This window comes from Megalobrama amblycephala, linkage group LG21 (assembly GCF_018812025.1).
Source record: "Megalobrama amblycephala isolate DHTTF-2021 linkage group LG21, ASM1881202v1, whole genome shotgun sequence".
NCBI lineage: Eukaryota > Metazoa > Chordata > Actinopteri > Cypriniformes > Xenocyprididae > Megalobrama > Megalobrama amblycephala.
This window is the reverse complement of record NC_063064.1, coordinates 235,686-250,319: the sequence shown is the minus strand read 5'-3', so window position 1 is coordinate 250,319 and position 14,634 is coordinate 235,686. Positions and strand designations below refer to the sequence as shown.

At 38.8% G+C, this 14,634-nt stretch overlaps 2 protein-coding genes across 2 annotated transcripts in view; both read left to right on the top strand.

Annotated features, from left to right (window-relative positions):
• Positions 1 to 1,417: 1,417 nt before the first annotated feature.
• On the top strand, positions 1,418 to 9,695 carry tamm41 (TAM41 mitochondrial translocator assembly and maintenance homolog). Its single transcript, XM_048172228.1, has 8 exons — positions 1,418 to 1,769; positions 2,366 to 2,548; positions 3,577 to 3,669; positions 3,868 to 4,018; positions 5,255 to 5,400; positions 5,819 to 5,984; positions 9,118 to 9,180; positions 9,429 to 9,695. Exons 1-8 carry the CDS (start codon positions 1,632 to 1,634, stop codon positions 9,503 to 9,505), a joined length of 1,017 nt encoding a protein of 338 aa, XP_048028185.1. The 5' UTR covers positions 1,418 to 1,631; the 3' UTR covers positions 9,506 to 9,695.
• A 169-nt stretch (positions 9,696 to 9,864) lies between these two features.
• Positions 9,865 to 14,634, top strand: part of vgll4b (vestigial-like family member 4b) — a 49,807-nt gene continuing 45,037 nt past the window's right edge. Inside the window, exons 1-2 of the mRNA XM_048172231.1 lie at positions 9,865 to 10,020; positions 10,626 to 10,702. Of these exons, the coding sequence (XP_048028188.1) occupies positions 10,639 to 10,702 (64 nt within the window). The 5' untranslated portion in view covers positions 9,865 to 10,020; positions 10,626 to 10,638. The remainder of the gene's footprint in view (positions 10,021 to 10,625; positions 10,703 to 14,634) is intronic.

The window sequence follows — 14,634 nt, the reverse complement described above, 5'->3', positions numbered from 1 at the left end:
TTTAATCCCTAATCATGGCAACACTGTTCAAGATATTCAAACCAAAAATATCCTGTTGGTCGGAACTAATGACTAAATTAGAAAGTTGTCCAGCTTTCTTTTGTCAAAAGGTGGCACTATAGAGCCCCTCCTCCCCGCCTGTTTCTAAGGCTTTGCCCATGTCTGCTGGACGACAACTTTGACTTGTGTGTCGAGTTTCATGCAATTTGAAGAATGCTATGAGCCTCAAAAACACCCAAGAATATTATAAAAGTTTGATGTGTTGCCGTGGCAACAGTATTTAAGATATCAAGAGTCTTTTCACAGGTCTACATCTGCCATGTCTTGACATTATTCTGATGAAGTTTGAAGCAAACTGGGTAATAAGAGGGCGATTTCAAAGCATTTTGAAAGTGAAACTCTTCCTGTTGCCAGTTGTTTACATCCGAAAGCGGACTCAGTATTGACCGCAATACATTGCAATTCGCAACCTCACCGCTAGATGCCACTAAAATTTACACACTGCACCTTTAAGCCTAGTAGTGATTTTTTTTATGAGCAGTAGGTTAATCATTTTCATCCGCACAGAGCCGAAGCACAACCAAAACGTTATTCCGCAAAATGTATGCAGTTTTTACATTGTGTAACTTTAACGATTTTGAGCATTTACAGCGGCAGACGACAAAACTGCAGAAAAACAGAACAATACTGTGTGCTGGTGTGGACGCTAATATAGTCATTATTTTGGTTATCTTTATAGTTATCATTCTTGGTGTGAATGTAAGTCTAGTAAAGTAAAAAGATGTTGATTACAGATCAACTTTTTACATAAAAAAAGGTTGTCGTATGTCATATTTTTTTATAGACACCCAAATACTAGAGTAATTTATAGTAAATACTATAGTGTTTTTGAACCATACTATAGTAAAGTACTTGAATTAATTTGTTGTGGTAATTCTATAGTTCCTGTGGTAATATAACAACTATAGTAATATAATCAAATTACTTTACCCAATACTGTTTTCTACAACTATAGAATATATTATACTACAATATACACTACAGTTTACTGTAGTAAAAAAAATATACTACAGTATTTATTATAGTTTATCAGTTCACTGTAGTTAATACTACAGTATGCTGAAGGATTCATTAACAAAGTGTTGTAAATACTATAATTTATACAGTATACTACAATTTACTATAGTATGGTTCAAAAACACTATAGTATTTTTTGACCTGGGCAGCACCATCATATAATTGCAGTTATTGTGGAAGTAAATGCAGTTATACATAAAGAACACAATTATTATTTATGAAGAATTTCACACAGCTTTAGCAGAATTACAAGAGTATAAATATATAAATTCATAAAATAAACACGAAAGAAAAATCTTGATTTTGTTGCACCAGACCGCACGGGGGCGCCAGCGAGCTATCAACTGCACAGAGGACGCTCTTTAGAGCGCCACGATGAAACTGTCATTCAAAAACAGCTGCAGCTAACATCTTTAAGATATTCAGTAGACGAAAAGCAATTAGTTATCAATATAACTATTAATCACATTAGTTATTGGCATCGCGCATGCGCGTTACGATGAGATCTGCACACACTGACACGATCTGATCAGAGTTTGTGTTCATGCTCCGCGATGACGCTTCCAGCTCTCCAGAACAGCAGTGTGTTCTTCAGGAAGATCCTCAGTCAGTTCCCTCAGGACATCAGCCTGGCGTTTGCTTATGGATCTGCTGTGTTCAGACAGACTGGAAGCTCTCAAGGTCAGATGACGGTAAGAAACGCCTCACGTGACACTTTCCACGTGTTGTTGTTACCTGGAGAGTGTCACTCATCATCAAGTGTGATTCTGCCCAATATATAGTAGAGTGAATCTTCAGTTAATTGCCCACAGTGCTATAGTTATTAATATGTGGAGAAACTTTAAAGGATTAGTTCACTTTCAAATAAATTTTTCCTGATAATTTACTCACCTCCATGTCATCCAAGAAGATGTTCATGTCTTTCTTTCTAACCATAAATGTTCAAGATGAGCATTTATGGTGAAAACGTACATAATTAAAAAAAAATTAGAAAATGAGCGATGGTTTCTCTAGATAAGACTCTTATTCCTCATCTGGGATTGCTGTAAACTGTAATTTTGACCTTCAACTGTTTGGGCTCCAGTGAAGTCCACTATATGGAGAAAAATCCTGGAATGTTTTCATCAAAAACCTTCATTTCTTTTCCACTGAAGAAAGAAAGACATGAACATCTTGGATGACATGGAGGAGAGTAAATTATCAGGAAATTTTAATTTGAAAGTGAACTAATCCTTTAATTTAATGCATTGAATGTTCTTCAGAAGTGCTTTTGTTTTGTGTGTTTCAGAGGAACATGCTGGACTTTGTGTTTGCTGTGGATGATCCGGTCACGTGGCACACCATGAACCTCATAGAGAACAGGAAGCACTACTCTTTCCTCAGATTCCTGGGGCCGAAACACATCAGCAACATACAGAGCGAGTACGGCGCTGGAGTTTACTTCAACACGCTGATTCCTGCTGATGACAGGGTAGGAGCGTGAATCTTGTGCCATATATACCCTACTTTACAAAAGATTGGGGTGAGATTAGCCATATCGTGGACTTCACTGGGGTTCAACGGGTCCAAATGTCAGTTTCAGTGCAGCTTCAAAGAGCTCTACATGATCCCAGACGAGGAATAAGAGTCTTATCTAGAGAAACCATCGGACATTTATTTAAAAAATAAAGATTATATACTTTTTAACCACAAATGCTCGTCTTGCACTGCTCTGTGATGCTCCACGCATGACGTAATCATGTTGGAAAGTGTTTAAAGACTGAGTCAAATGGCCTTTACAAAAATTCTGTTCTTTTGAACTTTCTGTTCATCAAAGAATCCTGAAAAATAACAGTTTCCACAAAAATCTGAATCTGTTTTCTACGGAAGAGGATTAGGGCCAAGCAATAATAAAAAATAAAACCATCTTGAGATTAAAGTTGTTAAATTTCGAGAAAAAACTTGTTAAATTACAAGAAAAACGTTGTTAAATTACGAGAACAAATTCATTAAATTATGAGAAAAATGTTGTTAAATTTCGAGAAAAAAGTCGAGATAAAATGTTGAGAGTAAAGTCATTAAATTATGAGAAAAAAGTCATTAAATTACGAATTTGTTCTCATAATTTAACAACTTTTTTCTCGTAATTTAATGACTTTATTCTCAACATTTTATTTCGACTTTTTTCTCGAAATTTAACAACTTTAATCTCGAGATGGTTTTATTTTTTTATTATTGCTTGGCCCTAATCCTCTTCCGTAGTTTTCAACATTGAAAATAATCATAAATGTTTCTTGAGCAGCAAATCATCATATCAGAATGATTTCTGAAGGATCATGTGACACTGAAGACTGGAGTAATGATGCTGAAAATTCAGGAATAAATTTCACTTTATTATATATTCACATAGAAAACAGCTGTATATAATAATACTTCACTGTATTTTTGCTCAGAAAAATGCAATCTTTTAGTCTGTAAAATGTAAAGCAGTTTGTTTGAATAAGTCTCTTGTGTTTGCAGGTGATGAAGTACGGTGTGGTCAGCACTGATGCTCTGATCGATGACTTGCTCCACTGGAAAACGCTGTACGTCGCAGGCCGCTTACACAAACCTGTGAGTACTTCCTCCTCAGGCGTTACGCTTCACGCAGACGCGCTGCTGTGATTAATTCTTCAATGTCTTTCAAAAGGCATTAAGAGAAAATGCACTGGACGTTTGTTGAGCACATGCAGTTTTTCTTGGCTTCGTCATGTTGTTTCAGTTTAGACACTTTATGCTCAAGTGTCAGTCAGTACATGTTTTTCCTCCTAGGTTCGAATTCTGCTCCAGAATGAGAATGGAAAACTGCGGGATGCTCTTGTAGGGAACCTGAAAAGTGCCGTGATTGCTTCTTTTCTCATGCTGCCTGAAAGTTGTTCAGAAGAAGACCTTTTCCTCCAGATAGCAGGACTGTCCTACTCTGGTGAGTCTTTCTTGCATGCATTTTACATTTTAGTCTAATCTGTATTTGGCCGTTCAGTCAGAAATCTCCACTTCAGCAGCTCTACTCACACCAGCTTTATTCTGAAGTAGGGATGCAAGATTAATCATAATTGATTTTCTATTTCGATTTTGGCTTCCAACGAAAAAAACTTGTAATACAACTGTGTAGGCATGTGACGTTATCAAATTTTATGTTGCGATAATTGCTTACGCTTTTATCACGGTATTGAAATAAGTTGCAAAAAAAGTGTTGTGATAGTATAACAGGTTTAAGAACTCTTTCTCTTATGAGATTAAAGTGCAAAAGAATTATAAAGAACAACAGGAAACACTATATAAGGTCTCATTATTTAATGCATTAACTAAGATTAAGAATGAGCAATAGCTACTTTTGTTACAGAAGGTATTTAATTAATTAATTAATATTAGTTAAAAAATACAACTGATCATTGTTAGTTTTAGGTCCATTAAATAATAATTACAACTTTTGACTTTAGTTGAATGTTAATAAACCTTAACTAGAAATTAACATTAACTAAGATTAATAAATGCTATTATAAAAGTATTTTTTCATTGTCAGTTTGGTAATAATGAATTAACATGTTAACTAATGAATTCTTAGGTCATCAAGTGTTACTGAACAATAACAAATAATCAGAAAATTTTCAATCATTATAGGGCATGTTGTAGTCCATATTAAAATATAAAAATGTTTAAGTTTGAAAATAAATAGCCAGTTAAGTCTTTAAGTATTGAGTATTTGGTGCTGTGATGAACAACATTGCGAATACAAAGCATTTTAAATACTGTAGTAGCGCAGCTGCTTTGTTTCCGGGGTAACCGCTGCATTTCTGCTGTTCTATCAGCGCCCTCTGCTGTCAGAGAGTGTCTCTTTCACTCGTTCTGCCATGTGCTTCTCATGCATGTTGGGTTTGTTTACATAGTGCGCTTGCCTCTTTGACGCAGAATACAGTGGTATTGTGGATTTTATATGGTTGATAGGGAAAGTATTCTTAAAATGTAATATAAAAATTTTAATAATTGGTAATAAATAATTATTCACGGTATTTTGAGGTGCCCACGATAACAATATCATGTATATTCATTATCGTGATATCTGAATATCGGCACATGTCTACAACTGTGGAAGTATGGAGATATCTATTCGTTTATTGTTTTTCCTAAGTGAATGTGTTTGTCTTCTGTCTGACTGAAGGGGATTTCAGGATGGTGATTGGTGAGGATAAATCCAAAGTCTCCAACATCGTAAAAGACAACATGCAGCATTTCCGCAAGTTATACAACAATATTCTTCAAGAGTGCCCGCAGGTGGTGTACAAGCCTCAACAGGGCCGGCTGGAGGTGAGAGACGTGGCTTCACGCGTGTCATGGATCGCATTCAGGTTCTGTTCGTTCTGTGTTCCAGGAGAATCCCTGTGGATTGACTGAGTTCAGCTGCTGTCTGATATTAGGCAGGTTACTAAGGGCTTGTGGCTTTACTCTCTCGTACAGAAGACGAGATGATTAAAGACTCGCCCCCTGTACCCTTAAATAGGGCACTATTTGAGGGGACAGACATTTGTAGTGGTGTCATCAAGTGCACTCATTCAATCCCACATAGTAACTACAATGACAGTCCATCAACAAACGCTTTACTCACCTGAAACCTTACATCACCTCTGAGACGACAGGGTGCCACTGAATCCATCTGCTGTGTCTGTGATTTTTCTCACTTCTCCAAGTACATTTATTCAGGATGTTCCTGTTTTCTGTTCACTAGGTGGACAAAAGCCCTGAGGGTCAGTTCACGCAGCTCATGGCTCTTCCACGCACCCTTCAGCAGCAGATCACGCGTCTGGTGGACCGTCCGGGTAAGAACAGGGATGTGGAGGAGATCCTCCTGCAGGTGGCGCAGGACCCAGACTGCGGCTCCGTCGTACAGCAAGGTAAAACCACCAGCAGCAGCTCAGATGAAATCAAAAGAAAATCAGGCCAAAATAAAGTTTGTTTCGGGAGTTTGAAACAGATTGCCAAGGTGAAATTTTCCATTAAATTTTTGCACTGGCTGGTTAACACCTCTGAACTCCCATTGGTCCGTGGTGGTGATGATATAATAGGTGGGTGTTGCTCGGAGGCTCCGCCTTCTTTGAGGTGTAAATCTTCTCTGGTTAATTTGTTCTGTTGAGTCCGTAGAGGTCAGACGCGAGTGAAAACATTGGCGACCCACTTTATCGTAAAAAATGAAGCTGTAATTCTATTTTAAAGAGACACTGACACTATTTTTGCGTGATTTACTGTTTTGTTCGATTTACTATTTCGTTCCCTTGATTTGCTAAATCGTGCACGCAATTTACTATTTCGTTCCCTTAATTTGCTAAATCGTGCACGCAATTTACTATTTCGTTCCCTTAATTTGCTAAATCGTGCACGCAATTTACTATTTCGTTCCCTTAATTTGCTAAATCGTGCACGCAATTTACTATTTCGTTCCCTTAATTTGCTAAATCGTGCACGCAATTTACTATTTCGTTCCCTTAATTTGCTAAATCGTGCACGCAATTTACTATTTCGTTCCCTTAATTTGCTAAATCATGCGCACATTTTACTATTTCGTTCCCTCGATATGCTAAATCTTGCACGCAATTTACTATTTCGCTCACGCAATTTACGTTCCCTTAATTTGATAAATCGTGCGCACGATTAACTGTTTTGTTACCTCGATTTGGTAAATCATACGCACATTTTACTATTTCGTTCCCTTGATATGCTAAATCTTGCACGCAATTTACTATTTCGTTCCCTTAATTTGCTAAATCATGCGCACATTTTACTATTTCGTTCCCTTGATATGCTAAATCGTGCACGCAATTTACTATTTCGTTCCCTTAATTTGCTAAATCGTGCACGCAATTTACTATTTCGTTCCCTTAATTTGCTAAATCGTGCACGCAATTTACTATTTCGTTCCCTCGATATGCTAAATCTTGCACGCAATTTACTATTTCGCTCACGCAATTTACTATTTTGTTCCCTTAATTTGCTAAATCGTGCACGCAATTAACTGTTTTGTTACCTCGATTTGGTAAATCATGCGCACAATTTACTATTTCGTTCCCTTCGATATGCTAAATCTTGCACGCAATTTACTATTTCGTTCCCTTAATTTGCTAAATCGTGCACGCAATTTACTATTTCGTTCCCTTGATTTGCTAAATCGTGCACGCAATTTACTATTTCGTTCCCTTGATTTGCTAAATCGTGCTAAACACGCAATTTACTATTTCGTTCCCTTAATTTGCTAAATCGTGCACGCACATTTTACTATTTCGTTCCCTTGATTTGCTAAATCGTGCACGCAATTTACTATTTCGTTCCCTTAATTTGCTAAATCGTGCACGCAATTTACTATTTCGTTCCCTTGATTTGCTAAATCGTGCACGCAATTTACTATTTCGTTCCCTTGATTTGCTAAATCGTGCACGCAATTTACTATTTCGTTCCCTTAATTTGCTAAATCGTGCACGCACATTTTACTATTTCGTTCCCTTGATATGCTAAATCTTGCACGCAATTTACTATTCGCTCACGCAATTTTACTATAATTTGCTAAATCATGCGCCATTTTACTATTTCGTTCCCTTAATATGCTAAATCGTGCACGCAATTAACTGTTTTGTTACCTCGATTTGGTAAATCATACGCACATTTTACTATTTCGTTCCCTTGATATGCTAAATCGTGCACGCAATTTACTATTTCGTTCCCTTAATTTGCTAAATCGTGCACGCAATTTACTATTTCGTTCCCTTGATTTGCTAAATCGTGCACGCAATTTACTATTTCGTTCCCTTAATTTGCTAAATCGTGCACGCAATTTACTATTTCGTTCCCTTAATTTGCTAAATCGTGCACGCAATTTACTATTTCGTTCCCTTGATTTGCTAAATCGTGCACGCAATTTACTATTTCGTTCCCTCGATATGCTAAATCTTGCACGCAATTTACTATTTCGCTCACGCAATTTTACTATTTTGTTCCCTTAATTTGCTAAATCGTGCACGCAATTAACTGTTTTGTTCCCTCAATTTGCTAAATCATGCGCACATTTTACTATTTTGTTCCCTCGATATGCTAAATCTTGCACGCAATTTACTATTTCGCTCACGCAATTTTACTATTTTGTTCCCTTAATTTGATAAATCGTGCGCACGATTAACTGTTTTGTTACCTCGATTTGGTAAATCATACGCACATTTTACTATTTCGTTCCCTTGATATGCTAAATCTTGCACGCGATTGACTATTTCGTTCGCTTAATTTGCTAAATCGTGCGCGGCCTGCGCGCAATTGCCTACTATTTTTTTACTGCATGTCACGTGCAGGGCTCCATATATTTACATTCATCGAAACGTCGCTCTCAGCAGCGTGGATGGCGTCGGGATGTTCGCTAACAGTATATCACAGCAAAACTCGTTTTTTACCCTTGAGCGAAGAATGAAAAGGAACTTCACCGTGAGTATATCAAGTCCTTAACACTGACGCTGTCTAATAAAGAACCACACATCACACTCTCATTTGAATAGCATGAAATAAACAACTTTACAGAAGATGAATGGAAGTGCAAATAAGCAGTGGTTTTCAAAGAGACGTGCTTTCTGGACTCGCCAAACTGGCCGGCTGGGTTTTTTTGTGGTGTTGTGTTTCTCCAGCGGCCTCACCCTCATGTCTCATTGTCATAATAACCGTCAAACACCTGCGTGTGTTTATGCCCTGTATGCAACATTAAAAAAAAAGAAGGATATTTCAGTCTGTCACTATATAGAATGAACTGCATCAATTAGTAAGGAATCACTACAGATGACACAACATAGAGCAAAAGTTGTTTCACCTTAAATATATTTATCTTAAATATAATTAAAGTATTTCACTCTTCAGTTATGTAACACTTAGATTGAAAATACTTACTAATAACTTTTAAAATGACATCAGTTCAGCATGCTGTTGGCAGATGATTTGTTACACTTGTTGTAATTGCCAAATTATGATTTATTATCATATGTAATAACACTGTTTTCACAGGAATTTCATCGATAGTGAAAACCTCCAGCCTAACACAGAGTGCCAAAGGAATCGCCACCGCTGGTGAGAGATTTTAAGAACGTTATCAACTTTAGTAATTGTGTTCTGTGTCACAACATTCATAAGTCAACTCTGTATCAAGATTTTTAGGTCATTTCAACACTAGATAAACAAAATGATATAATTTTTAATTTTTATTCTGAAGTTTAATATTCTTTCATCCAAGCATCAGTCAGTTTTGGTGTTTTCTGAAATGTGATTTGCTTAAATGTTTTTATATTTTGATTCAGCGAGTGAAACTTGTTTTACAGGTCCCGTCAAAACGGTGTCGTACAGCGTAAAAAAGCTGCAGAAAATGTGGAGAGGCTGGCGTAGAAAACCATCCTGACTGACAATTATTTCTAAACGCATTTCACAATAACTGTGTCAAACATTGTAATATTTCCACCTTGCTTTCCATAGTTGATATTTATTTACAGTCCAAGCATGAAAGTGTGTTGTATGTTTGACTGAAGCAGTGCATACTAAATGAATGCACACTATTCCTGAGAAAATGTCAATAAACGTTTCTAAATAAAGTGTGTTTGTTTATTTCCTGACCTGCCCTTCACGTTGTACCTGTTGCAATGGTGTATGACGTCACTCCCTCATTAGCATAATGTATGCTGATCTCATTCCGTTGACCCCGACCAATGAGAATTCTTCACTCTCATCACCTGCTAGGAAGAGAATTCCATCATTCCAAGCATTCTTCCCCACTGCTCGCGCACTGCCACTTCCCAAACTCAGTCCTGGATTACCACATCAAACTCTGGATCTTTTCCACTGGATTTTGGGGCTCTTTGCTCAGGATCTCTCATCGAGTTTGTGACTGAGGAGATTTCAAAGTGGCGCTTCAAAGTGGTATGTAGTTTACTCGACTTTGTTCTTTAACATATGCAACACTGCACATGTACGATAGGGATTATATTATGGAGCTTATGATCATTTCTGGACCAGGAATCATAATCAAAGCGTCGAAGACCGCACGCGTTACGCTTTCTGTTGAATTAAAGGGAGTTGACGCAGTTTCCACATTAATAATTAACGGGAAAGCATGGATGGTAAAACTTCCTCACGCTTAACATGAGGCGACGCGACTGCACTGCAATCTTTATTAACGAAACGCGCGCGCGGTTGATACAAAAACAGCGTCGCGTTCTAGTTCTGTTGCGTCGACGCGCGTCCACAACGCGCACGAATTCATTTTGAACCGCATTCCATAAGTTTGAATTCCAGTTGTGAAGTTGGGAGTCGCTCAGCTGTGTTTGGAGCTCTGGAATGCGCTCTCTGGAATGTTAAGTGTGGGAAGAGCGCGCTCCACATGTTTGCACTGTTTATTCTGGGAATCCATGAGAAAACATGTGGATCGTGGCAAAGAGATTCCCAAATACTAGCATGCTCCTGAATGCGACACCATGAAAACACGTTATCTGAGTTTAACCATCTGGTTTTCCATATGTGCTCAGGGTCTGGACCAGGATGGAAACGCCTTTGGATGTTTTGTCGAGAGCAGCATCTTTAGTGCATCAAGACGATGAGAAACGTGAGTTTTTGTTTGGATGACCGATATGCATCACCTGTTGTTTTATTTCGGTCTTCTAACAGCTGTATTTCATTGATGAAATCTCTGAGATGTAGATTATTTGTGTGTCTGTGCTCCTTTTCCCAGTGTGAAAGTGTCCATGAAAGTTTCCATGCGTGAGGCTGATGGCTTTAAAGGGTTAGTTCACCCTAAAATAAAATTACTCGCCCTCATGCCGTTCCACACCCGTAAGACCTTCGTTCACCTTCAGAACACACATAAAGATATTTTTGATGAAATCCGAGACTTGTCCATAGACGGCAATATAATCAACACTTTCAAGGTCCAGAAAGGTACTAAAGACATCGTTAAAACAGTCATGTGACTGCAGTGGTTCAACCTTAATGTTACAAAGAGACGAGAATACTTTTTGTGCGCAAAAACAAAACAAAAATAATCTCTTCTCTTCTGTGTCATTCTGATTCGTTGTTTACGTCCAGCGCTTCCAGGTTCTCCATCAGAACGGCGACTCATTATTGGCCGGCTCCTGCGTCAGCATCACATGCATGCATCGTGCTGATCACGTGACCAGCTTTGGCCAATACTGAGCCGGCATTCGGACGTAAACACGGAAGCTCTGCAACGTAAATAGCATATGAGAATTGTTAAATAAAGTAATTTTTGTTTTGTTTTTGCGCACAAAAAGTATTCTCGTCTCTTCGTAACATTAAGGTTGAACCACTGCAGTCACATGACTGTTTTAACGATGTCTTTAGTACCTTTCTGGACCTTGAAAGCGTTGATTATATTGCTGTCTATGGACGAGTCTCCTCTCGGATTTCATCAAAAATATCTTAATTTGTGTTCTGAAGATGAACGAAGGTCTTACGGGTGTGGAACGACATGAGGGAGAGTATTTTAATGTTTGGGTGAACTAACCCTTATATCTGTGTCTGTGTTGAGTGAATGTCTTCAGCTGTCTCTCTCAATCTTTCACTGCTGTTGGTTTCAGCTCAGTGCACTGATGTATGATGAAAGAGTGAGACTGCTCTCTTCGGCCAGGCCGTGTGTGGTCGTGTCCTGAACACGCTGCTGTGTTTTCCATTAGAAATTCCTTCCTAGATTAAGCACCATCAAATCCTGCTCAGAAGGCGTTTAGTGCTACTGGAATTCATTGTGCAACATCTACATGTTACAGCGGTCTGTTCGGGGTTGCTCTGCTGGGCTTGCATCGACGTGGCAGGACTTGGTTAGAAACGTCCACCTAAACATGACTAAACTGAACAGTCATCGGGTCATTGGTTACTGTGTTCATCTGCTCAAACAAATGGAGCAAAAACCTCACAGTGAAATTGAACTTCAAATGGCTTCAAATTGTCTATAAACTGGGATTAGGGTTGTCAAAACTAACGACTTCGGAAGTTAGTACTGAAATTTTAAAAATGTGACAATACCAGTGTTTCCCTCTAGCATTTTGAGCGCTGTTGAGCGGATTCTTAAACACTTCTGATTGGCCATTGTGTTCATGCACTCAGCGGATACGTCTGATTGGCTACAATGATCAACGCTTCAAAAACATGTTGTAAATAGACATCTTTAGATATGTTTCCATCACCCAGTTTTTATGTGCATTTTGAAGTATCGCATCAGAAACGAGTGGAAAGAAAAAACTTAATTCGCAAAATAGTTTTTATGCTCACTTGAGGTGGTTTTTGACTTGTTTGAAAAAGAGTTAATGCGAATAATGAGAGGTGGAAACGCTCGATCAACTTGATGGAAATGCACCTAATTAACTTTTTTTTTTTTTTTTGCGAAAAAGATTCGCTTCATGTTTTGATGGAAACCCAGCTTTTGATGCATTGTAGCCAATCACAGACATATCTGTTGAGCATGTGAACGCAGTGGCCAATCAGAGGTGTTTAAGAATCCGCTCAACAGCTGTCAAAATGCAAGAGGGAAACGCTGTTATCCTCACGACTTGGTACCGAAGTCGGTACTTTTGACAGCCCTAGCTGGGGTAGTAGAAAGTATTTTAAAGTCATCATTATAGGGTTAGTTCACCCAAAAATGAAAATAATGTCATTTATTACTCTCCCTCATGTCGTTCCACACCCGTAAGACCTTCATTCATCTTCAGAACACAAATTAAGATATTTTTGATGAAATCCGATGGCTCTGTGAGGCCTGCATATCCAGCAATGACATATTTAAATCAGTTCATGTAAGTACAATATTAATATTATAAAGCCACGAGAATATTGGCAATCCGAAACATGATTCGACACAAAAGATTCATAACGCTCCGAAGCTTCCTGAAGCAGTGTTTTGAAATCGGCCATCACTATATAAGCCGTTATTTTGTTTTTTTGGCGCATCAAAAATATTCTCGTGGCTTTATAATATTAATATTGAACCACTGTACTCACATGAACTGATTTAAATATGTTTTTAGTACATTAATGGATCTTGAGAGAGGAAATGTCATTGCTGGCTATGCAGGCCTCACTGAGCCATCGGATTTCATCAAAAATATCTTAATTTGTGTTCTGAAGATGAACGAAGGTCTTACGGGTGTGGAACGACATGAGGGAGAGTAATTAATGACATTATTTTTGGGGTGAACTAACCCTTTAAAAGGGAAGTTGTGCTGGTCTTTTCTTCTCTATTGTGTCGTATCCGAGTGAAACGCTTCTCAAACAAGAACAAATGTAGGGCGGGGCTTGATTTTGTCTGTGGGGAATTGATTGGATGGTTGTGGTTTGCTATTGGTGGATCTCATGTGAGTGACAGGATGCCCCTTCCTCGACATCAGAGAAGAGATGCTGCAAGAGGGAGGAGAAGATATTCTAATTCACTTGAGCTTGCTTGAACTATCCTCTAAAGCCTTCTGAACCGTTTGTGAATCTGAATTAAAACTGAACGGGAAGGGAAAGTGGGTCATGATGTCAAAGCAAAGTTCTCGCATGGGTTGCTCCAAAGACAGCAAACGTGCATCTGGAGAAGCTTGGGATCGCCGTTGTTCCTCTTCCTCCCCCCTGCTGCGTTTTTGTTTTGCGCAGGGCTGATGTCATGTCGTTGCCTTTGTCCCCTCACAATGCGCCTGACCTGTTTTCACATGGTGCTGGCGCTGCTAGCTCCTCCTAGCATTTATTGCAAGCCTTTGGAATTGTTCTCACTTGCAGGAACACTTCAAGGCAGAGCCGTTGACTCACGCAGGCGCACGTTTGGCCCTGACGCATGGCCTTGCAAGCTACGACTTACTTCAGTATAGAGATGGGATTGCACAATTACATGAAAGGTGTGGCTGTCTTTGTGAGCCTGGGTCAGGTGACGGCTTGCATTCAGCTGCGTGCTCGAGGCAAAACAGCCCAATTACGCTGTGTTCAGAACGGCACTAGACAAACACATAATGGTTTTATCAGCAATGAAACTAATGTACGAAAGTAATGATCCTAACTTTACTAGTAAGTAAATGAATAACTTTTTCAATGAAATAGTTTTATCTATCATGTCAGCATATACTTTTCTTCTCAATGCAAGCAGTGAGGCTTTTCTGTTTAGGATTTTCTTTTGCATCTAATTGTGTAATATCTTAGAATCATGACCACACACATCTCTTGAACATGCTGCAGAAGTGTAGTACACGTCTCAAGTTTAGTTTCGTTGAGTGCTGCTTGCCAACAGGAGGTGGGTCAGACGATAGCAGACGTCCGTGGCTCTCGCGTGTTTGTGTTGGCTGTGCCGTCGTTCATACTTGCACCTGCAGTCCAAACAGGATCCAAACAGGAAGTTGACCTTTGAGTCCCTGGGCCATTTTTCTTTCCTCTTAATGAAAGATTGATATTTCTTTGTTATTGTTCCGTGGAATGCCCAAACACACGGACGCCTCCCGCGCTGAGGAGTCGAGTCAATAATTACCCTGCAGTCCTATTGTTGAGGATCTTGGTTCTGTG

Bases quoted from the DNA above. Each gene is read 5' to 3' on its own strand.
- tamm41 (XM_048172228.1), top strand. From the start codon at position 1,632: ATGACGCTTCCAGCTCTCCAGAACAGCAGTGTGTTCTTCAGGAAGATC. The intron at 2,549-3,576 runs GTAGGAGCGTGA...TTGTGTTTGCAG, and splicing joins TGATTCCTGCTGATGACAGG to GTGATGAAGTACGGTGTGGT. The intron at 5,985-9,117 runs GTAAAACCACCA...CTGTTTTCACAG, and splicing joins CGGCTCCGTCGTACAGCAAG to GAATTTCATCGATAGTGAAA.